The sequence below is a fragment of the Epinephelus lanceolatus genome, chromosome 3, assembly GCF_041903045.1.
Source record: "Epinephelus lanceolatus isolate andai-2023 chromosome 3, ASM4190304v1, whole genome shotgun sequence".
Classification (NCBI taxonomy): domain Eukaryota; kingdom Metazoa; phylum Chordata; class Actinopteri; order Perciformes; family Serranidae; genus Epinephelus; species Epinephelus lanceolatus.
This window is the reverse complement of record NC_135736.1, coordinates 8,897,193-8,922,800: the sequence shown is the minus strand read 5'-3', so window position 1 is coordinate 8,922,800 and position 25,608 is coordinate 8,897,193. Positions and strand designations below refer to the sequence as shown.

Sequence of the window (25,608 nt, the reverse complement as noted above, 5' to 3'; positions counted from 1 at the left end):
GTGTTGTACAGTTTCTGTAAAATTCTGTCACGAGTGTTTCATCAAACTGACCTCATCCAAACAATAGCAGTGCTGAGGACACAGTTGGGGCATTTTAGTCTGTACACAAATGACCATCAGTTGCAGAATATTGCCAATCCTGTTTGGATAAACCGCTCCATCCAAAGTGTTGGCTGCAGCATCTGGTGCAAAATGAAAGCAGGAGCCACCATGGCACATACAAACACCATCAAATGAGAGCAATGACATGCTTCTTTTAACTCCTTCTCCTCAATAAAGATCATTCATCAGGCAGAACCATCCCTCTGGAATGTGTGATTGGAAATCGGGGTCTTTAAATCCCTGTCCAGGACACTCCATCCATCTTCAACACGCCAGTGGTCTGGACGCTCAGAGATGAACCGCTGAACCAGATGCCTCCATTCAGCCGGTCCCCTCTACCTTTTTTAAAATAATAATAGTAAATACCGTCAAATGCATGGAACCCAAAATCAGGCAGCCACATCACAATTTCACTGAGGCAGTGAGGCATCCCAAACCTGCATCCAATTTAGAGAGATATGGGGAGCAGAAGAGGCAGAGGGCCCCCATATGCTCTTCCCAAAAACAAAACAGATGCAGGATATTAAGTGTGTGTATGTGTATGTGTGCGTCAGATGTATACACAGCCTAAAAGAGGTGATAGTATTGAGACATGAGGTGCAGCCTAACCTTTGGAAGGAAACAATCCAACTCTGTGATGGCCTTTCCTGTGTTGACACGCATGGAGAAACCTCTGGAATCAGATGGCATTCACCTTCTGATTCCCTATCATCGATGCCATTCGCTCACTATTATTATGATGGCAATGCTTATAGTTGGATATACAGAGTTCACAATTATTCTCACGATATGGAAGGGAGGAAAAGATTGATGTTAATATTACACAGTCTTCATGAGAGCCAGGTCGGCATAATTTTGCTGTATTCTGCGTGTTATAAATATGACTGATGGCAATAGCCAGTCTGTTGAATTACATTTACATATAGATTTACATTCCCATCAACATGTTATAATAGCACAGGCCTGAAGGTCTATACAAGTTGCTCAGACATGCATGCACCCACTCAGTGTGCACACACACATATTCTGACATTTCATAGCTAATACTTGTGCCTTATTGAGGAAGAGGAAGAAAATGCCTCGCATCCATCAGACTGACAATAGTCTATGTAGTGAAAAACAGTGCGAGGCCTTGCTGGATCTTTTGTCTGCGGAAAGAGATATGATGCCTCTGAAGTAAAGCAGCCCAGTTTACAATTCCACATCAACTTGAATAATGACATTTTATAATCACAATACACATTTTACAATAATGTAGTCTCGGGGTTTTCTCTGAGAACATAGAGCATGTGCAACCATGAGCTGATAATATTTTGCATAACAGTAGACTTCAACCAGCACTGTAATTCAGATCCCCTGCTTTTTGCAACTGTTTGGGGGCATTTTATTAGATAGAGGCAGTACAGAGAGCTGACAGGAAATGTGTCCAGAAAACTCCAGCTGGACTTGAACATCAGGTGCCATGACTACATGGTCAGCATCCCCAAAAACCAAAGCCACCAGGTCAACTCAGGTCTGTTGCTTGTAAGTTCAGTTCTGGCAGGATTTGTTGATGTGTCATTAGACCTAAACCAGTGGTTCTATATGATGATTTATGAGAGATGAGTCGACAGATGGAGAAAAAAAAAATCACCATCCACTATCCAACAAGCAACCAAAAACACAAAAAACAACAATGACAAAAGTGGAGATTGTAATAAATTTGCATTGCAGAAAAAAAACAAAAACCTGATGATGCCACAAGGGACTGTGACTTCCACATCCTTTGGCCAAAACAAATAAAGGCAAACAAATTTCTTAACGGCAGATTTTAGTCATTTAATGGGATCACGATGGGCAAAAAAAAAAACCCTCACAATTAAACTTTTTAGTAATCCTGTAATTTTAGAATACTTCTGCATGACAGCAAAAGATATGCCCCTTTTATGTTATCAGGATATATTCTGGGATTATTATAGCATCACAATCTTGATACGGGAAAAAACCAAAACCAGTCAAGCAGTGCGGAAAAACAACAACTATAATAATACAATAAAATACATTATAATAAAAACAAAATGCTTAAAGTTTGGGGATTTGAGTCCTGTAAAGTGGAGCCCTCCTTCTACAGCTACAGGTCTACAAAGTTTTTTTTCATACGACTTTCTTTTCGACTTTTTAAAAACCTTTTATTAGCTCTTCATAGCACTTGCAAAGACTTGTAGGCCCACGTTCATACACTGGACAAACACAGCTAACTATAGCTAACAACATGAATAAATAAATAAATAAAGAAAGAAAGAAAAAGATGAATTTCATTATTTCTGGTCAAGAAAAATGAAAATTGCCAAATCATTTCACGAAATATGCAAACTGTTTGTGTTCTCTGCTTAAAATGATCTGTACTAGAATGAGGTCAATGAATTCAAGGGGAACTTTATCTGTTTTAAAAATTCATACATGTATTCAAATTGTCTAAGACAGTATATTCGTAAAAATGAACAACTGTTTCCAAAATATAAAAACTACGATGCTAAAACTCACACTTATGATGTCATAGTGTCTAAAGTCTGGTGTGTTTTAGCAGCTGGAGGCAGCTTCCTGTAATTGTTTTTAATGAGAATGAAGCTTTTTGCTCGCGGTTTTTGTTTTGCAATGCACCTCTTGTTTCTGCACTCCAGGCGCCTGGCATTTTTGCTGGAGTGCACTGAGCTCCTCGAGTTGAAAAAACTTAAACTCAGAGTGAAAAAAGAGCCCCACGTCATTTCTTTTTTGTCATCTTTTTTTTTTTTTTTTTTTACCATTGTCCAATCGTATGATTTGCATTGGGTCTCCTGTGGTGGTTACGAAAACAGGTTTCAGTTGGTAAACAATGAAGGAAAAACTGGTAGTAGCGGTTACTGGATATCCAGAGCTATATGGCCTGACGATAGACAGCAGGTTGTCAAACTGCCCCCTTGTCGTCCTAAAATATGTCTGGAAACAGCCATCATGGAGGCGAAGCTTCTGGACCAAATGGTGATACTCCTTGTGATCCACTCTCTTTTTTAGTTTGTCATGTACCTACACAGATCTCCTTTTCCGTGTGCCTGACAAACTATTTGCTGACAGCCTCTTAACCTCATCCAGAGCTGGAGCAAGTACCATCTGCCTATCCATTTTAGGAACTAGCAACTAATTACTGTGAAAATAAAGTAAAATAGTGGTATTTGATTTAAAAAAAAAAAAAAGCAGTGCAGTGCACCTTGCGTTTTGCAACCTGCTTTCTGTTTGAACGGGGCCTTTGGCTACTTCTCTGGTCTCTGGCTTTGAGAGAGAGTAGCTCATGTTCACAAATACTGACTGAACTTTACAAAGCCACGGAATTAACATAGAGGGATTCTTGATTTCGGTGGTGTTCCCCTTAAAGGTGGTCCTTTGATTCATGCCCTCTGATATCCTGGCTCCAGCCCTGACTGATTTCCAGGCATTGGTTTTCTCTGATCATTCTAATCCAGAAATATAAATTCTAATAAAACAATATCCAGTATTTCCAATACTTACTGACAATTTGTTGTGACCACAGTCTGTCGTGATAGTCTTTAGAAGTATCACAAACAGTATAACCACTCATTAACGGTCTCATCAGGACGAAGCGAAACGTTACGGTCGGCCAACCTATTTTCCTCTGACGAACCCGGAAGTTGTTTGTCTGTCTCTGGCTGGAAGCAGGAGAGCAGCTCCGACTCTTGTAACCTCTCCTGTTTGTTGGACTAAGGTGAGCTCATGCTTACTGACATTGAATATGAAACACGTAAAGTGATGCATACACTGAGTAGGGCGACTTTATTTCCACGTATTTGTTTTCTTTCCTGTGTGTTTGTGACTGCAGTGCTTCCTTGTTTACATCCGACCGGCTGCTCTGCTGCTGCTTATAAACACGTGGACAGACAGGAGGGACACATGCTAACTGTCGACATGTGGAAGTCACCAGAAATAGTCACTTCAGCGACAGTTTTTCGGGTGCCTCTCAGTTTTGGGGCCAGTTAGTTAGTCAGTCACTTGGCAGTAGATTCATATAGAGCTAACGTGTGCCTCAGTCCACCTGCTAACTCGTTAGCATTTAGCTAGCCGGGGCTAACTCCAGTCAAAGAGTATACTACTAAAACTGAGATTTCGGCTGTTCTGCTTGTCATTGTAGTACTGATACTTGTGGGTTGTGTGTTCAGTATCTCATCCTGTCACTCTACACAGCGTGTATTTCACTGGACAGCCAAACTCCATGTCAACCAACAACACCTGCAAAACAGTGAATTTATCCATTTATTTTTTAGCCCTCCTAATATCGACGTAGCCGCACCGACTGAACACTAGTAATGATTTAATTCTGTCAAACAACACACTGTCCACACAGCAGACATGTCCAAACATTCAAACAATTGTGGAAGAAGTATTTAGTTCCTTAACCCCAGTAAAACTAGCAATACTACATTGTGTAGATACAGGCTAGCCTACTCATACATCACATTAAGTAAAAGTCAAGTGAAATGCTTTCAAATTTAATTTAAAGTACTGACAACAATATGTTCTTTCATTATCAAAAGTAAAAGTACTTATTACTTAGTGTTCCCTGTTATATTACTGTATTATTGGATCAGTAATATTGATGCATTAACATGCAAGCAGTACTTTAATGTAGAGATGTACCGATACCACTTTTTCCTTCCCGATACCGATTCCAATCCCTGAACCTTAGGTATCTGCGGATACCGAGTACTGATCCGATACCAGCGCGTAAAATAAAAATGGATGGGATGTGAATTGTTGTATGTCTCAACTCCTAAAACCCTATGTAAAATATTAAGAAATAAATACATAATAGTAGAATGAATGCCATAAAACTTTTTATTATTATTATTATTATTATTATTATTGTTATCCAGTGTTGACACAGATCAAGACACAGGTTAAAGTGCAGCCACACAATTTGGTAAAAAAGACATTTTAAAGGCTACAGTAGACTGCTTTTTAAACTCTGCTCTGTCTCTGTTTCGTTTGCCTATAGTGTGCGTATGCGTAAAGACGTGAGGCATTACGTGGTATCGGATTGGTCATAGGCTGTACTCGATACCGATACCGCATTTTAGGCAGTATCAGAGGCATTTCCGATACTGGTATCGGTATCGGTACAACTCTACTTTAATGTTGTAGCTCGTTGAGCTGAAATTAATATTGGCTGTTATACATACGTTTCGGTAGTATGATGTATTGAAATACATCATATTATATAAGACTACAATCTGTTTTCTGTGTAAAATCTTGATCAAAACATCATTGGCTGTGAAATAACTGTGAAGTAAAAAAGTACAATTCTAGATTGGTCTTAAAGGTCCTACACTGACACACACATAAAGTAGGTTGGTGACATTATTCTGCTTAGGTTGATGGTGAGCAGACCTATGACGGACCCATTCACTTCAGTCAAAGCCATACAGTCATAAATGCGCGCACAAAATATGAGACTGATTGGTACAGTGGTTTGTGACATTAGCTGTGGAAAGATGGATACACACACTCATACACATGTGCACACACAACCAAACATGATCTGCTCTAAGGTTCCGCCTGGCATACATACCAACAGACAAATCCAAGCATGTGTTTTCTGCTTCAGTGCGAGCTCCTGCCGGCTCTGGCGGAATTGCAGGTTTGAGTTCACCTTACTTTGACCAAGCAGCTGTCCTTGGTTGGCCGATAGATTTGTGCTTGATGTTTGGAATTGTATACATATTAGTACATCAACAGTGGCATTGCTTAGGTCTGTCAGGACACTTCTTTTGTTGAACGTTATATTGTCCCAGAAATAATGGCGATAAATAATAATATTGTCATTTTAGACCGTTTTATGCCTCTGATATAATGGTAATATAATAATATAATAATGCAACTACACCCTTTCAAAGAGCAATGAACTTTTAATTCTTAAGAATACTGAAACATTATTGGAATGAGAAACTCTGATATCGACAGCAGACAAGAGGACAGAAGCAGTTTGACCAGTGATGACGGCAAAACGTGTCTCAGCATAGGTTTTTTTTTTTTTTTTGGTTAGGTGCTGCGAAAAATGCTTAGAGACTGTGCTTAAGTGTTGTGGTGGTCGGGAAAACCTTGCTGTTTATTCTAGCATTATGTTGGTGACATAAGTATGTAAACAAACACATGTGAACACAAGGGCAATATTGTACAATATATGGTCATGACAATCAATTTTGCTAACCTCAGTAAGTCAATAATGTAATTATTGTGACAGACCTAGCATTGCTCTCTCAGACAGTTTTCACGATTATGATATTAACTCATGTCAGAATTGTGGCATCACGTCCTTTTTCTGAGTTGAGTGCAAGGCAATGTCGTTAATTTCAGCAGTTTTGTTAATAAGTTCATACCGTTTTAGTAGGAAAAGCACAGGTGTTATTAATAACATTAATGATGGCTCTGACTAATTCAAGTGTCCCAGCAAGTTGTAACAGTGAGCCAGCATGCACAATACCAGCACACTGAAACTGAGGCAGCTAAATTGAATTAAGTCATTATTAATTTTATGATTTAGACCTGAGCTTTTCTTACTGTGTCATGCCAAACTGTTTTCTGTGGCGAAGCTATGAGTTGTCCCAGTAAACAGGCGCAACAAAGCTAACAGGAGAGTCAGGGAGATGTACAGTCTGTATGTATACCCATACAGTCCTGTGCAGAGCTTTAATTAGGTGGCTTAATTGAACACACCTGAGCCTGGGGACCATGACTGTGCTGCAGCTTTACATTCCATTGCTGTAAAACACAGTCAGTCATTTGTCGGCTCCAGGTCTCTGTGCACTGCTAAAACTTCAAAACTGTCACTCTCCCTCAGCAGCCGGTAAGACTCTTCTTTCTGTCCCTTTAATCCCCGGCGGCCGGCTTGTGACCGTGTAGCGTGGCGTTTCTGCGGTGTGTGCGGTATGGGAGCCAATCATCTCCAGCCATCATGGCACAGACACGCAGGACTGGACAGAGCAATGGGCCGGTGCTCCTTCTCAGTCCAGTGTGTGTGTTTGTCTGTGTGTGTGTGTGTGTGTGTGTGTGTGTGTGTGTGTGTGTGTGTGTGAGAGAGAGAGAGAGAGAGGGAGAGAGACAGAGAGAGTTAGAGAAACAGAGATTGGATAAATTAGCAGCACATTGTGCGTATTAAAGAGTGTAGTAAGAAGATTATTTCACAGTTTCTAACATAATCATTTGAAGTCTGCCCCAGATTTTGGCTTATTAAAGTGTTTGTTGACATCTGACAACCTGAAACCTGGATCCAAGCTGTTTCGTAGCACCAACGCTCTGATAAAACAGTAAAGAAATCTGAGTGCAGCTGATCCATGCGTTCTCTCTCAGCTTTGTTAACAAGCCCCAATGGATTTCAGAACAAGACTAAAGTCTGTGTCCATCCTGTGATTGACGCTGGCCTGTGTTATTCCTCAGATCTGTAGATAATAGTTGACATGAGTGTATTAGCATGAGATGGATAGCTTGAAGAGGAAATAGTTCCTAGTAGTAATGTACCAACTGAATCGGTATTTATGGATAAGAGTGGCATATAGAAATTTGAAGTACACAGATTTTAAACAGTAAAACATAAAGACAACATTGGTATTTGAATGAGAATGAAAAATAGTCATCAGTTGCTGCCTTGAATGCTTTATGCTTTTGAAAATGGCTGGCATGACAGTGATATTAAGTTTGCATAAACAAAAGCAGGGATGCACCGATATCGGTCACACATCTGTATTTGCCGAAATTTGCCTTGTTGACTTCCATCAACCCATTGGCAGATAAGATGACATTCACCAATTGCTGTGGCCGATGTTTTTCTGTTGTGCCACATCAGTTTTGGCTAAAAAGCAGGGCTCAAGACTGATAGTGTCCCTTCCCTTTGAGATAAAAGGATGTAGTAAACTCACCATCGACAAGTCAGGGGATGCACCCTATTGTTTCCCTGATAATGCTACATTGCAAACAGCAAATCCGTGATGAAATCAGCAGAAGGAGAGCTAGTTAACATTAGCTTGCACTGAGGCACATTGAGGTACATTATGATGCATTCAAGTTTTTTTCAATACAAATGGGTATTGGGTGAAGTTAAATTATAATGTCATCATAGTGTGTTCAAATGTAATCCTGTATAATGTAGTTTTTGGCAAGAAACTTGAATAAATACAGCTGTTTGAAGGAGATATTTGGTAATGTTTTTACAGCAATATAAAATGCATACTAGAGAGGAACTTATGATGTATTATTTATAGTTAAATAGTTTTTTTTTTAAGTTTTTCCTGTGAGGTTGTTTGAAACAGTTCAGTTATTTTTCTATAATAAAGATTTCCTTGTTTCCCTGGCACAAAAGAGTGAATAGATAACAACAAAACAAAATAAAGACATCAACAACAAAACATCGGTATCAGCCTAGAATTTTACAGTCAGTGCATCCTTAAATAAAATTAAACTGGCCTATTCAAAAGAGTTTTTTTCCCCCAAAGTGCATTTTTTTACAAAATGATTTCACACTGCAGATATATGAATATTTTTATGTTTTACAACTCTAATAACTCATCTTTGTTTTGTGTGTTTTTATCCCTGTAGTCCGCTCCAGCCACTGAGCTCTCCATCTCCCCAGGTGTGAGTGTCGGTAACGTGTGTGCATGTGTGTGTGAATTGAGTGTGAGTGGGGGTGATGTACTGTGCGTATCAGGACCGGGAGGAGCTGGATGATGATCTCTATCAAGATGATGATGATGGTGACTCTGAGGGGTCAGAGGCCAACAGCGAGCTGGAGTTCCACCTCTACAGCCAGCTCCACTACTCCTCTAATGCCGAGGTGATAGAGGAGCAGGAGGACAGAGGGGAGAAGGCTGAGGGCCAGGACAGCCAGCAGCTCCAGGGGCCTGAGAAGACTGCAGATGTTGCGGAAAATAAGCCTCCGTCACCTGATTTGAGCACGTTACTGCAGACCCTGAAGAAGAAGAAGAAGAAGGAAGAGAAACTTGATAAACAGAAGAAGGGGAAAAGCAATTTTAAAGGTCAGAGGTCGTCATCATCATTTTTTGAGGAGGTCATTGTGATAGACTCCGGCCCTGAAGTCATCTCCATCTCTGAGGATGACACTCCTGATGACGACGAAGGGGTCTGCGCCTTAAAAGGTGGAGGCTTACAGCGACTGCAGACTTCCACCCCGGCCCAACAGGTAGAGAAAAAAGTTTTTGTTTTTTTTTAGGTGGCTACAAACTAATTAACGCAGTGTTTGCTTAGTGCCATTTTATGTATGTGACACAAGGGTTTTCTACCCAGAAGTTATTGTAAATAAACATATTCAGGCTAGAAAGGCCAAGAATTGGTTGCCAATTTCTCAAAATGATTGCAAGAGACAACATGGCAGCAGTTACTGTTGAGCCCTGTTGCCACTGTAGCTTGTAATCTGTTTAGCAGACTTGCTAATGACTGCAGCTTACTTTAGAGCAGATGAACACACATTTTAATTCTATACTTACACTTTTGCTCACATGCTTTTGATATCGGAAAGGCTAAAAATAAAACACAAACCTCCAAACTCTTCAGATACTGGATGCTGTTCCTACTTGAGCCTTATGCACACCGCTGTGGAGAAATCCAAGGCTTGACAGTCCTGCTGTTTGTCCTCGACAGCTAATGCTGCTGTCACATCATATGGAATGGGTGGTAGAGATGGAAAGATTCACATGTTTATGATTTCTGTGCACTCACATAATCTGTCAACTTAAGATAGTTGTATGATTTCAGAATTTTTCTCGGGAGGGCTGCAAGTACTGTGCACTGGATAAAAAACACTATATCCATAGATTTAATCATGTTGAACCCCAGACGAGTCAATATGAAGCATCCATCTTGGATTGCCTCTTGTGGCACTTACATATTATACATGTAAAGTCTGATATATCTGTTTTTTCTAAAAAGTCTGTCAGATTGTGTCAGGCCATATGGTTTTGATCTAATGTTTCCCACTAAGGCCATATTGTGTTTAGTAAATTCTGCTGCTGTTTTGTCAAGTTACTTTCCAGTGACCAGTGTCAGCTAGGTGATTGATTGCTGTGGAGTGGTTTGAGCTGCAGCAATCGGTGAAGCATATACCGATGCTAGTAAAGGACTTACTGCTATAGCAGACCATTGCCCTGAAGTAGTACTCTAGCTGATGTTTTTTTATGTTGGAAAACAAGGAATAAGGTGATAATATTTTAAAAAGGCTTAACATGTTTCACAGAAATCAAGTGATGAGGCTTACATTGTTTTTTAAATTTGTCTTTCACATTTAAAGGTCCACTGTGTAGGATTCATGGTCATGTGGCAACACTGGTATATGATATTGATAACTATGTTTTGATACATTTATAATCATCTAAAAATAAGTTGTTGTTTTTTTTTACCTTAGAATGAGTCATTTATGGCTACATACAGAGCGAGTCAGCTTTATAGAGTCCCCCATGTTGTTGTACAGTAGCCCAAAATGGACAAATGACACACTGGCTCTAGATAAGGCCATTTGAGTTTTTACATTGGCTACCATAGTTCTGCTACCTCACTGCTAGATGCCACTAAATCCAACACACTGCACCTTTAGTTCATAGTTAGTAAGCAGATTGATCAGTTTAGTAAGGGATGCACAGTGGTGCAACTGAAAGCTTTATATTGACATCCACAACATGGTTGTTGTTTGTTTATCTAGGGTACCAAGAAAAAGAGTCCCAGTGCCCCGGTGACTGTGGCCTCCAGCAGCTCAGAGTCTGAATCAGAAGAATCAGAGTCTGAGTCTGACTCATCTGATTCTTCTGACTCGGACTGTCTGGAGAACTGGATGATCCTGGGTCGAGAGAAGCAGGACGGAGACCAGAGCATCTCACTCAACCTGGAGGGAGGGTCTGACAGCAGCGCAGGTGTGTCTTTGTTTCTGTGTGGTCTCATCTATCTTTGTGTGTGTGCTGTTTGTGCGGGGTGTGTTGTGCATTGTTCAGACTTTTGTCATATGTTTTTGTACGTCTGAATGTACGGAGAATGGAAGCAGTGAGTCATTTTGTTCAGTCCAGCTCATTCAGAACACTTAGCCCACCTGCAGCACATTGATAAGGAGCGGGCACAGCGATGGGCTACACTGTGAGCACTCTGTGTGTGCGTGCATGTTTGTATGTACATATGCAGCATCTCCGTCTGCATGTTTACGAATTTGTAAGCTCTTAGCATTCCTGGCACTGTCTGCCCAGTCGCTCGCTTCTCTGATGCATCTTTAAGTATGTTTGTGTGCATTATGTATTGATATGTGCGCGAGGGCTTGTGCAAGCGTGAATATTTGTGTTTATAAAATATTCCACTTCTAATCAGCATGCATGTGTACATACACGCGCATACCAACAGTCATAACGCTAATGCCAAAAACAAACAAACGGAGAGACAACAACGCAGGAGGAGAGGGAGGGGAGGTCGGGAGAGATGGGAGTAATCAAAAAATGAATAAAAATGTTCCCTGCAAATCTCTTCAGATCTACACATTATCTTAACCTGCAGCCTCAGCAACCTCTCCAGCAACCTCTCCTGCTCTCCCCCCTCCTCCTCCTCCCTCCTACCTAACTCTCTCCCATCTCATTCTTTTATCCTATTTTCTCACTATTGTGGTCTCTCTCTCCCACTCTGCCTCTCTCTGTGTCTCTCTCACCATTTCTTCCTCATTTGAATTTCCCTGGGCTGATGTTTCTGCAAGAGTGCTCACTGCCTCCTCTACACACAACTAGGCTAAAGGAGGGGGTCTGGAGCTGGTGGGAAGGCTTGAGGTTTTGGCCTGGTTTTGGGAGGAAAGGAGGATTTTAGGTCTCTGTCTCTCTTTCTCTCCCTTTCTCTCTCTCCCTCATCTGGCTTCTCTCTGTGATCTTTGGAGCTTGACCTCACGTCTGCACATGGGGGGTCATGGGTGTGGTGTGGAAGGGGTCTTAAAGTGGGAGGAATGGGGGAGGGTTTAGCCAAGAAAAAAAAGGAATTGAAGGCAAAGAAATTTGAGGGACGAGCCTCAATAGTCTTGAGCTGTAAGATAATTCGATTCTACACAGTAATTCTGAGCAGGCATTGATTATGTAGTGTGTGTTCACACTGGAAAGGACAAAATATGTTTTTCTTGTCATGAAGAATCCTATAAAAAGACAATGAATTGATCTTAACAATTAGTAGTATTATAGATATATCATAGAGCTCCACTGTTGTCCAGACACACACGTTCATTCGTTACAATGAACATAAGTACTGTAGTTTGTTTTCAGTCGGTCTTGCTGCTGTAAACACTCACTAGTGCAACAAATAGATGCTAAAAATCATCCCCAACAAATGCACTGTGTACTTCTGTTTGAATTGAAAATTGGCCAGCCATTTTTAAAGATTTAGGTCTTCAGTAGGAGCAAAGCTTGAGGCTGAGAGACAAACTAACACATCGTTTGTTTTAGTCTTTTTATATAAGCTGTTAGTAATAAGAAAAGTAAAGAATTCACCAGCTAGGGTTTCAGTAGCCCCCTCTACACTACCTCTTTAACGCAGGAATTTAATGCCTCACTGTTCTGTATAAAAGGTACAATCGCAGAATGGGGGGGACAGAGTTGTCTCGCCTTTAAGCCGGCACCAGAGGTAGTAACAGTGCCAAAACTATGTCTGTCAGCTGATGTTGGGACAACCGACAGGACGGAATTATGGGCGGTACAGTCGTGACATTTTGACTACGTGTTATGCTTGCGAACCATCACAGAGAGATTTAATAAAATAGCTGTTAACAGTTAGCATCTAACTCAAAAACAGTGGCAAAAAATATGTACATATTGAAACCAACGATAAGATTTGGGAGCTTCTTACCCTCCAAGCAAAGGGCCAGATCAGCCGCCATTTTACGGGGACAGTAAATGATTGTTATTGCCATATTGTGCCATTGTTATTGTTTAGACGGCACCGTTGACGTGTTTGTAATATGTCTAGAGGCCAACACTGTTCTATTACATTTAACTCCTGTCATGTCTTTTTTAATTTGGTGATGCTGGTATGCTGTCTAAAATCACACATAATATCGAGGTGCTCTTTCAGATAATTAAGTTGGTACATGAAGATCTGGGTGGCTACCACCTCTGCTTTGCTCTGGGGAAACCCCACCAACTGTGCTCTTCTAGTATATTCAATACTAGAGATGCACTGATCCAGCTCTCTCAGTTTCGATACCGGTCCCGATGCTGTGGCTTTGAGTATCAGCCGATACCTGATACCGATCCGATACCATGGTTAGCCTAAAAAGCTATACCTTTACATGTAGAACAGAAAAGACTAGAGGCATCAGGCATTGATGACTACACAGTTCTTTCCTAACATAAAATGAAACAAAATGAAACAGATTAATGCAATGATGAACTATTTATTTTTAACGAAAATAAACAATTGTGCAACAGCAGTGAAATACCTCCACACAGCAGATTCTCTCCTTTGCTCCATGACGTGTGACGTAGCTCGTGTCACAATAGATTTAAAGGGAAAGGATTGCCTCAGGTATAGGTTGCATTTTCCGATACCCGATCCATCTATTTTGATGATATCGGGGCTGATATTCGATCCAGATATCGGATCGGTGCATCCCTACTCAATATGCAGATTTTTAAAAAAATACGTTAGCTGCTGATTAAGACTATTTTCCCACAATGTATTGCACAAGAGAAGTGAAGGAGCTGGTCAGACCTGCAGTACATTGAAACGAAGTATGAATGGTGGTGAGATGAGGATGATCGTGGAAAATTATAAATAAGTGCTATTAAAGGTCGAGTGTGTAAGATTTAGTGGCATCTGCTGGTTAGGTTGCAGAACTGAAACTTATCCTGTGCTCCAAGCATGTGGGAGAACTACAGTGGCAGGCGTAAAAACATGAACAGTCCTATCTAGAGCCATTATATGATTTGTTTGTTCTAGGCTACTGTAGAACATATGGAGGAGGACCCTCTCCGTATGTAGATATAAACAGCTCATTATAAGGTTAATAAAACATGATGATTCTTATTTCAGGTGAATATAAACAAACAAATACATTGTAATGAATATTATATACCATTTCTGCCAATAAATGCCACTACATCCCACACATTGGACCTTTAATCTTTGACAAACATTTGTCTTTCTGTTTATGAAGTGTGAAATTGGCTGAGGGGTTTAGTGTGGACCAATTAGTTGATAAGTATTTTGACTATTTTGATAGTTGAAATATTTAGATTTACTTGTCAAGCAGCAGTACTGAGTATTTTCTGGTTCCTTAGATGTGAGGGTTTGCTGTTTTTTGTTGTTCTATATATTGTAAACTGAATATCTTCAGATTTTGGGTCGTTGATCGAGTTAAACAAAACATTTGAAGGTGTCGCCTTCATTTTCAAACATTTTATAGAATGAATAATCAATTAATCGAGAAAGTAATTGTCATATCAATCGATAATGCAAGTAGCGTTTCAAAATAGCTGTTTGATTGGTGTCAGTTTCCTTACATATTGCATCATTTCCCTTCAAGTCAGCATAGTAAGTATATTGATCGAAGTAAATTCATTTAATGTGCACTTACTGCAAACACAGTATAGTATAGTATAGATATTAGTGTATAGTTCAAAGTGAATACAAAAGGTTTGCTATATGGAAGTAGGATACAGTTTTGATTATTCCTCCTCTTGTCCTCTTTGCTGGTGGAGGTTAAATTATGCTTCAATCCGAGAGAGTACACTGACTTATTTTCTTCTTCTGGGAATTTGTTCCACATACCCTTTTTATTTTACGTACAAATGGAGAGAGAAGGCCAATTTTAGGTTGAATTTTTATGACTACAATAACCGTTACATCCATAACCAAGGGCTGTTGGGTAAATATAAAGATTGATTTCTGTTTTTATATGCCATGTTATGTGTTGACTCCTGTAGCTTGAGAGCCCGGCTTGCCTTTTTCACATTTGTATGTGTGTGTGTGTATGAGTGTGTGTGTGAGTAACAGGTTTGCACAGCAGTGACTAATAGTATTTGTACGCCTAAACCCCATCTCAGCATCACCATCAAATCACATTCACTACACTTAGTCTCCCCCTTTCACCCTACAGAAATTGAATCCTTTCATCCTCTTTCTCTCTTTCTCATTCTGTCTCCCTCCTACATGGTGTCACTTGTTCACATACTTTTACAATCTAATCTTTTTTCACTCCATCACATATGGTTTTTATCAAATACACGGACACACACACACACCGATGCACACACAGAGCCCGAGTAGCTATCTGTCACCTGGCCGTACAGGGGCAGCTGTCGGTGGGTGGATCTGTAGGGACACTGGATAAGGAAAAGAGAAAAGATAGTAGAGAAAAGGGGGATGAGCGAGGGCCGTCTGCCTGTCCGGCAGCCATGCAGCAGCAACCAGATGGAACAAGAGAGAAAAAGCAGGGCTTCCCAAAATCCAGCTCAGTGCCTCTCTCACCCGGAGAGGTGTGCGTGTACATGCCCGTGAATGAATCCGGGGGTGTAGGCGGGGTGTGCTGAAGCTAAACTTGAATCGTAAGTGGTTAAACTTCACTCAGTGGTCACACTTTTTTTTTTCCTCTTCTGTCTCTGTCGCTCCCCCCAGTTCTCTCCTTCGCTTTTTTTGTCCCCTCGGTCTTGGTCAGTGCACACCAAACTTTGTTTGAGGCTTAGAGAGTCAGCTCTAGCTCGCTATCGGGGTGGCCGATCACATCAGAGTGTGTGTCTGTGTATGTGTGTGTGTGTGCTTCACTGAAAGTCTTAGTGAATTAGAGAGAAAGAAGTGTGTTTGTGTGCCTGTATCCAAAGGTTAACTCTCTCTATCTCTCAGAGGAGGAAGGTAAGCTCTATTCTCTCCTCTCCTCTCCTCTCTTCTCCTCTCCTCTCCTCTCCTCTCCTCTCAAATATAGTTTTCTCTCTGCTGTGCTCCTTACAGTTTTGTCATGCTGTACACATTGCCGAAAATGTTTTTATAGTCTCGTATGTATTGGTTGAAATCAGTTTCACTCAGTACTTTCATATGTGTGTGAATGAGTGATGCCGCTTCAGGCCTGAAGCTTTTCTCCTGCAGCTTCTTCACTCTGAGACCTCAGTTGGCCTTTTGTATATTTTGAAGTGTGTATCATCTTAACTCAAATGCCAGCGTACTGTACGAACAGAGCGAAATATGGATTTAGTTGGCTTCTCTGTGTGTTTGCGGCCGCGGGCATCGGGATTGTAAAATGAGATTACAATGGCATGCTGGGTACCACACTAGGTGTGTGATGGTGGCTCTGTGTGTGTTTGTGTGTGTGTGTTGTGTGTGTGTTGTGGGTGTGTGGGTGGGCGGGCGGGCGCTGCAGAAGGGAGGCATGGATAGGATCAGCTCTTATCTTGGCTGCCCAGTGCCACACGAGGTGTAACGCCACACCCACACTACCACACAGTGTGTTTGAACAGGCACACACACACACACACATACACACACACCATGAAATCGCTGTGCCATAGTTTGACTTGTATTATCCAGTTTTTACAGAGGATATGCAAATTAGATGAGACTACTGTGTAGGCCTAATATTAGCGCATGCAAAATAAATCGTAGAAATTCAGTTGAAAGCCAAGCGCTTTTAAAAAGCTTTGGATTGAACAATCATTTGACACCAGCGGCCACTGAAATGTAATGACAGCTGTAATCTGGTAAATTAAACAGCAGTTTCTTTGTGATATGAAAAATCCCTTCAGTCAGCTGTCATGTCTGTTCTCGTGTGTTTGGGTGTTGAGTGCGAGGGGGTTTACTTGTTATATTTGTCAAAATAATTTCTAAGTCTGGCCTTTACGTTATAATTTACTTGATTTTACTCAGCTATTTTTGGACACATTCATCAGCGAGTGCGATGCAACTGCTTTGTGATATTTGTTTTTCCAATCTAATGTATATACAGCATTTAGAGCAAAGATGGCTCTCACACTGTTACCTTGAACACACCTTCACCTACCCAAAGAACTTTCACTAAATGAAGGCACAAAGTTTTAATAAGTTGCCTTTTTGCTGTCTCATTTAACATTTTATTGTTGTCTCTTGTTCATACCGTTGCTGAACAGATCCGCTATCAGTTCAATTTTGTCAATTGTTTTATCCTTCCTTTACCGTAGACCGTAGAAATTGAGATAAATTTATTGTTTACACGGGTGAAGAACAGCAGAAAGGAGGCAGCAGATATTAAGATCAAATCAGAAAAATGCAAAACAGCCCTTGACTTTACATCCAAAGAAATCTGTGTGGACGGCGGACAGTGAGGCTCAGCATCAGACAGAGGGAGAGAGAGATGAGAGCGGGTAAGCTAAAGTGGATGAGACAGGCCTTGAAAAGGATCGGCCACGGTGTTGCTGTCGGTCAGGGCCGGTTTGTCTCCAGGCTAAGATCTCAGAGTGGCTCTAACACAGCCGGATCTCTGTCTGCACACACTGACATCCAGCTCTGTCTGTCAGTCTGTGTGTGTGTGTGTGTGTGTGTGTGTGTGTGTGTGTGCGTGTGTGTGTGTGTGTGTAGTTTTTCTTACAGTTGAACCTTCTCAGATAACACTTGACCTGATGTGGCTCCATACGAAAACCGCAAATCTGGTTTTGGTGCTGTGTTTTTCAAGATAAATGAAACAGCTGTTTATCTCGCAAGCCGCTTCACAGTGGTGACATGTTGGCCACATTTGAATCGGGCTGTTTGAAGCTTTAAGTTGAGGCCATTTGAATAACTGCAATTTCATGAATTTGAATTTGATTCTTAAAATAATTTGTGCACGTTGGATTTAGGTTCATGGTTCTAGCGAAAAGTGAAATTGAACAGTATGATATAGCAAAAGAGTTAATTGTATGTAATTATAGAAATGTGACTTTGAAAATGTTGTATAAATGACTTATTTATTACAACATTTTTCTACCTCTACTTGCGTTCATATGGCAGAATTACTAACAGATTATTATCCCTGCTGTTCCTTACTGCAGACGTTCTCGAATTTCAGCTGTGCTTCTGCTGTAGAACGTCTTTCTTTTATGCTGATATGTAGAGTTTATTTATACCACATTTATCTACATCTGGAAGAGACAAGCCATCCTGTCTGAAAGTAGTCTTTGTCAAAATAATCTATGAAAATTTCTCTATTTTTTTTCGTGGAAACTTTGACTAAAAAACACCCACGGACATCTGCGGTTGCGGCTGCAGGTGCTCATTTGTATTAATGCGGCTGTTTGTTCTTCAGCGTCAGTAAGGGGCAGTATTTAAATATAATCTAGTAGAAAACATTTCGGCTAAACCTACAGACATCCACACATGCACACTCCCACGTACACACACACACACTGCAGGCCAGGCGTCCTGAAACCAAGATCTTTCTTTCGATGGTGTTTATATATTAAAGAAAAACATCTTGTAATGGGTTAGTTATTAAAGATATTATTATGGACAATGACGACAATATTTCCCATCGTGAAAATGAGAGAAAATTTTAGAGTGAAAGTGAAGGTGTGATGCAAGGTTGGATGTTGTGTGTGTTGGAGTGTGAAGGTGTGTGCATCTAAAGACAAAAGTGTGTGTGTGAGAGAGCTGGTGTCAGCCTCACCACGCCTGAGGTGAGCCCAATAACCGTGCCCTGGCCCACTGGAACGAAGTTTCACCGTCTTTAGTTCCGAATAGAGAAAGAATGTGACATAAAATGAAATAGTTTTCAACACTGTACGCTTTTTATGTGGAGCTGCTCAACTGTGGTTTTTGATTTTTGTGATTTTGAGACGTCAGATTCACTGCTGAAGGTGTCAGGATGAATGTGATGTATTTTTTTTTCTTTCATAGCAAAAACATACAACCTCCCCGTTTTCAGTAACTGTAGCCTGGAGGAAGGGGTAATAAACTGGAGACCAGAGGGTCCCTACTGTAGTTTAATGTGTGTGTGTGGAGGGGGGATAGCATAGGGAATCCCTGTCTTCTTCTTTAACCTTTATTTAACCAGGATATCCCATTGAGAGCAAGAATCTCTTTTCTAAGGAGACCTGCAGCAGACATTGTGCCCTGAAGCTACAGGATAAGACATCTAGACGAATCCACACACACACTGAAACACACTCATGTATGATTAAATAAAACTTCTAAGCCTCGACACCTTAATCCTGCATTGTACGTGCTGGCGGGCAGCGCAGTGTGGGACCATAACAGTATTTTAAATGTCATATTGTCAAGTGCCATTCAGGTTTGGCCTGGTTTACGCCACCTTTTTTTACTCCCTTGTGCATTTTCACCATCCGTCTTGTCCTTTTAAGAAGACCTGAAGACAGGGACGGGAGGGTAGGGACAGAGACGAGTGGAGGAAAAAAAATGTCAATTACAATTACCAATAATAATCATTATAATTAAGCAATCACTTAATAGGAAATCAAATTATTGTGGGGGGTGACAGTGGGACAGAGGGAGGTCCCGTGAGACTGTATTAATTTCTGTTCTTTTATTTGGCCGGAGAACTTTCCCCTTATTGTCTTTCTTGGCTTTTTGGGCAGGGAGGGGTCGTCGAGAGGGCTTTATTAACTGGTAGCCTAGGGTGGTGATATTTTTTTGGGGATGGAGGAGGGGAAGGGTTCGGAGGGATATGTATTAATATTAATACGTTTTTGGGATGAGGAACAGGAGGAAGAGGGGCGAGGGTGGGGAGCAAAGGCAGTCATGGATCCACAAAATCACCCCTTCTCCCCTCGCCTCGTTCCTCCCCCCCCCCCCCCCCCCCCTTTACCTCTCCCCTCTTATTCTGTGGGCATCAGCACGACAGTAGCAGAGCTGTTTTGGAATCAGAAGTTCAGTTTAACAGTCAACAGGATAAGAGGGAGAACCCCAAACACACAAATGCTCACATTTAAGGTTTGTGCACTTGCTTCGGTATGCAAAGGGTTGCCTAATAATAGCTGGGCAATGTTTTTCACAAGGTCCCAGAGGATGACTATGTGTGTGTGTGTGTGTGTGTGTGTGTGATTCTTGGCAGTGTACCACACAGACACACAAGTGTGCCTGTTTAGCAGTTTCCTCTCCAGAGGCTCCTGGCAGTGTGTATGTGGCCATTCCAAGGCTTCTCCCCATGTCTCTTAATTAAGGCACTCGTCAGACAGAGACCAGCTGGGCCTGGTCTGGCCGAGCTGGCACTCACCATATTTCAGTCAATCTAGCCCGTCCCTTGTCCTCCTCTCTTTCTCTTCCTGTCTCACTTTCCCTTCATCTTCCTCTTCCTCCTTTGCTGATTTCTTTTTCTCTTTTATTTTATTCCAATTTTTCCCACTGCTATGTGTTGTTTCATAGCTATATATTGATGCTAGTGCTCTATGTGTTTACAGCACATGTAAGCTTAACTGCTTGACCTTTCCATCACACCTGCCTTCAATAAAGCACTAATTAGGAGTCCCATTAGGATCCGAGAGCTTGCCAGTTAATAGGCCCTTAAATACCAGGATTTAGGTGTTTGCTGGAACACGCTAAAGACTCAAGGAGTCGTCCTGGGAGGCAAATGCCAACTCTTAACAGATGAAATGCAAGGAATTATTCTATGACGGATGAGAGAAGTGTAAAAGAAGGAGGCCCATATCTGAAAAAGGGATATTATCTTAAATGGAGTGCAAATGTTTTGTGTGAATGTTGGGGCACAAACATATGAAATGGGGGGTTTTCAGGTTCTCCACCAGAACATTCAAACACTTAAATTTCCTGCATTCTGGTGATTTCTTAATGCACCGTTTTGTTCCTTTAGTGGATCAATTTATGGTGTAAATATCTTTGCTTTTGTCAAAATAAAAGTCCTCTGCAACTTCAATGTTTTTTTGGGTGGTGGTGGAGACAATGCAGATGTTCTAAACACTGACAGGGACATGTCTCCTGTCCCCTCTGAAATGAACACCCATGTCTTGAATCAGTTGCTAAGTGAATCACACTCATCAGGATTTGGACCATTTCATTATTTTCAACATTATTACTCACATTTTCTAATTTAAGGATATTTCAGTGTGTATTGCTGGCTGTATGCTGTCATGCTGGATGTTGCGTCCTTGGCCACATCTTTTAAAAACTTGGACTAAATATAGATAAAGCTAACTTCCAGCTCTTATACACACACACACACACACACACACACACACACACTAAGATGTAGCCTGTATCTGAAACAAGTGGATATTCCATAAAGAATATGTTGATGTGATCAGTGTGGTCGTCAGCGGAAGTTCATTTATCAGCATGATCTCGTGAATATTTCTGAAGCGAGCACAGGCGAAGGGCGGGGAGGGAAATTTGACATCAGTGCGCATCCACACCCGCCACGCCACCTTTCTTCCCCTAACCCTCCAGCTCCACCCCTCCCTCCATCCATCCCATCTCTTTATTCCTCCACTCCCATTCCCGACCATCCTTCCATACAACAAGACCAAGCCCTGGTTACGTGGCTGTTGCTATGCCGGGCTCGCAGGGTCAGGATTCACGCTATAGGCTTTCCTGTGCTAATCCAGCTTGTATCTGGGATCTGTTTGAGAGGTCACACAGCTGACAGTGAACACCGTGGCATCATTCTGCATATTCTCTCCTTCTGAGTGGACTTAGGGTGCCTAAATGTGATAAATGGTAATTATCAGTAGGGTATATTTCCTTTGTTGGTAAGACAGCCCAGCATTAGTATGACTGGTTGTCCTTCCACATCTGTGTATCTGGTCTATAACATTATGTGTCTGTGAATGAAGTTTAAGTCTTTGCTCGTGCACGTGTTCCTGTGTGCACGCATGCCTGTGCATTAGCACACCTTGGCCGCCCCTTTATCCGAGGGATTATGGTTAAATGGAATCCTGAGATTCTGGCGGCGAGCGACCGATAAAGCCGAAGTCGGCGTTGGGAGAGAAAATTAATTATTGAGGATAAAATCAGAGCTAAGGAGATAGTTACTAGCTCGTTGGGGAGTTTAGTCATTGATATTTCGGCGCAGGCTTCCAGACAACAAGCAGAGTTCATCACAGCCTTAATGTGAGACTTGTTTCGTGTGTCTGTGAGTGTGTGCAGACACCTACAAGCAGGGCTTTGCAAACTTTTAAAGGTTTTGGTCAGGGATCCTCTAATGGGAAAGCATTTGGGTTTTATGCTGTCTTCAAGGTCTCCCTAAAGCTCCTACTCTCCTCTGTAATCTGTTTTTTTTTGTTTTTCAATCATCTTTCACATTAGTTTGAACAGGAGTTATAAACAGTCTGACCAGAATTTAATATAGATTTGGAGTAATTGTAAATATCAGATACCCAATGTAAAAAGCAAATATATATATATATATGTATATATATATATTCCAACTGGTTGAAATAATCATACTGAGAATGCAGGTTTGATGGAAGGTGAGTTTCTGAATTTCTGAATAATGTAAAACATATTTTAAAAGCTAGATTCTAGCTTTGATTGTTGTTCAGTTTTCCCAACTTTCAGCAGATTGAAACATCTGTCTAAACTAAGGATATTTTTAATCTAGTTATATGTTGAAAATTTAAATCTCTAGTTCTAATCTTCAGAGATTGGGATTTTATGACGAATTTGTTGTATAATATGATATTTCTAATAGAAAATGATAAACTTACTATACAAGTAAAGTAAATATCCCAAATATGGTGTAAAACTGAAAAGGTTATTTTAGGTACATGAGTTAAAAACAGTCTCTCTCTCTCTCTCTCTGTCCCATTGTAAAGAGGAGTTTGGGGTTTAAAAAATGAACAGTAATAATAAAAAATTAAAAAGCAAAACTGGATCAACACTGAATGGTTTCAGTTTATCATTATGATACTGTGTTATGGTGTGATGTTCTCATAGCCTACAGGAATCGCTGACATACCATGTTGATCTTTTTTATTTTTTCTGTTTTGCCCTCTTGTTTTTCCAGCGTTTTTCCATCTTGTTGTCTAATTCGTCGTGCTACACAGATCTACTTTGACCAGAACAAACCTAAATGAATAGCAGTGCCTTATAGATTTATCAACACTCTTCCAGTTTGTAGCCATTGTGTTTTTGTACACCACAAACACTGTGGTTTAAACTAAAAGCCAGACTCTTGTGCTGCTACAGCTCTCTATTTTTGGGCCAAAAAATGTAAACGGTAAAAGTAATGAAGCCTGGAAAAGTGTTACATGGTTTTCCTTTTTTTAAAGAGTCCTCAGCGGTCAGTGTTACAAGTCAGCTGCGAACAAATAACCGTCCGTGACCTTACAGGACTTGCTGTATCTAGACAGATTTATGTGCGTGTGCTTGTATAGCTGTGTGCGTGTGTGCAGGTGAGCGCATTTTTCCTCCTCTGAGTGCAGACTGATCAATAGTAATTGGGTTGAGTGTCTCAGGCCTGGTTCTCTCCTTTGTACTGTGGGCCTTTTGTAGGCTGACACAGGGCCAGAAGAGAAAGGGGACAGGCGAGAGAAAGAAAGGGAAGAAAGAAGGGGGGAGACAGAGAGAAAATGGAGGATGTTTGCAAGTCGACGAGCATGACCGACTCCCTCAACCAAATCTCCGGATATTTATTCAGCATTACTCACTAATCTAAAAAAATCTTCCTCCCTTTCTGTCTCTCCTCTTTTCTTTTCATTCACACTCCACACTGGAGGGATGAAAGTGTGTGTGTGTTAGTGTGTATGTGCTAGTGTGTGCAGGTTTATAGTGAGGGGATACTGTAGGATGAGGTGTGATAAAACGGATAAGTTGTTAAGATGTATTAACAGGCGTCTCACCTCTTCCTCTCTTTCTCCCTCTTGCTTACAAACACAAGCGCACTCCCAGAGACTATCTCTCCATCCTCCTCCCTTGCTATTCTGTCTCTTTTATGAGTTCCATAAAAGCGACGTGTGTTGAGTGAGGGCGGTGAGCTCCAGCGGTATTAGCAGGGAGGCATTAGGCATAAACTCTAAGGTATATTAAAGCAACGGCCCTGTTGTTCATATAAACACACCAATTCAATTTAGCCTGCCCCACGGGAATGGGATTTCAGCAGCTACCGAGAGGAGGAGGAGGAGGAGGAGGGGGGGGGGGGGGAGGGGGGAGTGGTGGATGAGGTAAGACAAGAAGAGGAGGTGGGATGAAGGGATCTTGGGCAGAAGCAGGAAGAGGGAATAAAGAGGAGGGGGTGCGGAAAAAGAAAAAGGAAGAGAGGTCGGGCAAAGATTTGGAGATTGGCATATGGGAGTGGCATGGTGGCTACTTGCAGGAATTCATTATTGCTGTTGCATTAACTACCATGACGTAAGAACCTGTGTGTTTGTCTGTGCATGTGTGCAGTGATAAGCGCCATAGACACACATGCACACACACACACACAGTACTCACACCCTGGCAGGCAGAGGGACTGCCAGTGTGTCTGTGCACCGTTGCACGCTTGGACAGAGCGTTATGTGGGAAACCCTACAGTTATATTATTCAATCCAAATTCAAATGGGCTTGTCAGGAAAGCTCCCGCTTTTTATTACCTGTCAGAAAAACCAAGGGATGGACGGAGCAGAGGGGAGCAAATTAAACGACAGTAAATAAGACCCCCTATCTCCCTCTGCTCTCCCCCTGCCATTCTGCCACTCCTCCCTGCGCTGTATTTTGGACACACACACACACACACACACACACACACACACACACACATTTCCAGATTTTGACAGCATGTTGTTGTTTGGCTCTATCTGTAGTTTACCTTAACCAGGTTTTATCTGTCAATCAGATGCAGTAAGACCTAATTATTTAGTTCATCACTGAATACAATCTCCAGCCAATATGGGATCAACTGAGCCCAGAGCCGGATTTGATATTAAGGGAAAAGTCTGTCAGACATTTATTTAAATGGATTTGATGAACCTTTGACATCTGTAAACGAGGAGTCATGGGAAGTTGAAGGAAATAAATCAAAGAAAAAGAGGCGAGAGAGAGGACCTAGAGGGGAGATAGAGGGATTTCTTAAGGATGAGCTCTGCATGTGGAGGAGTGGGGGTAAAGCGCGGCGTTTCCTCCCATTACACACACGCACACACACCCTGAACACCCAGAGCAGCCTCCTCCCATCTTGCCCCTTTCAGCCAGGCATAACCTCTGCCATCTGTCCACCCCCTCCTCTCGTCCTCCTCCTTCCTTTTCGCCCTCCTCCTCCACCTCCTCTGCTCTTCCTCCTCTTCCTCCAGACCCCCCTCTCTGTTCATTTAGGGCCTTATTTCCCCACCTTCACTCTGCAATGGCATTCAGAGAGTCAGAGGGATATTCCTGTATCTGCTAAAATAATAGGAGAGAGAAGTTAAGTGGCCACAAGTTTTTCAGTTGTCTGAAGCAAACAGAGACAGTGTAAGGTGACGGTGGCTGGTTTGTAATCACTCACATTATGTCATTATTCATTGTTAGTCATGTAGAGAACTTGAAATGAAGGTTGACTGACTCAATATAACCATGACTATATAGTTTCATCTCCATCACATG

At 41.4% G+C, this 25,608-nt stretch overlaps 1 protein-coding gene across 1 annotated transcript in view; it reads left to right on the top strand.

The window, feature by feature from the left end:
* Positions 1–3,754: 3,754 nt before the first annotated feature.
* zcchc7 (zinc finger, CCHC domain containing 7) overlaps positions 3,755–25,608 on the top strand; it is a 59,074-nt gene continuing 37,220 nt past the window's right edge. The window contains 3 exon segments of the mRNA XM_033624926.2: positions 3,755–3,838; positions 8,719–9,319; positions 10,832–11,039. Coding sequence (XP_033480817.2) covers positions 8,810–9,319; positions 10,832–11,039 — 718 coding nt within the window. The 5' untranslated portion in view covers positions 3,755–3,838; positions 8,719–8,809.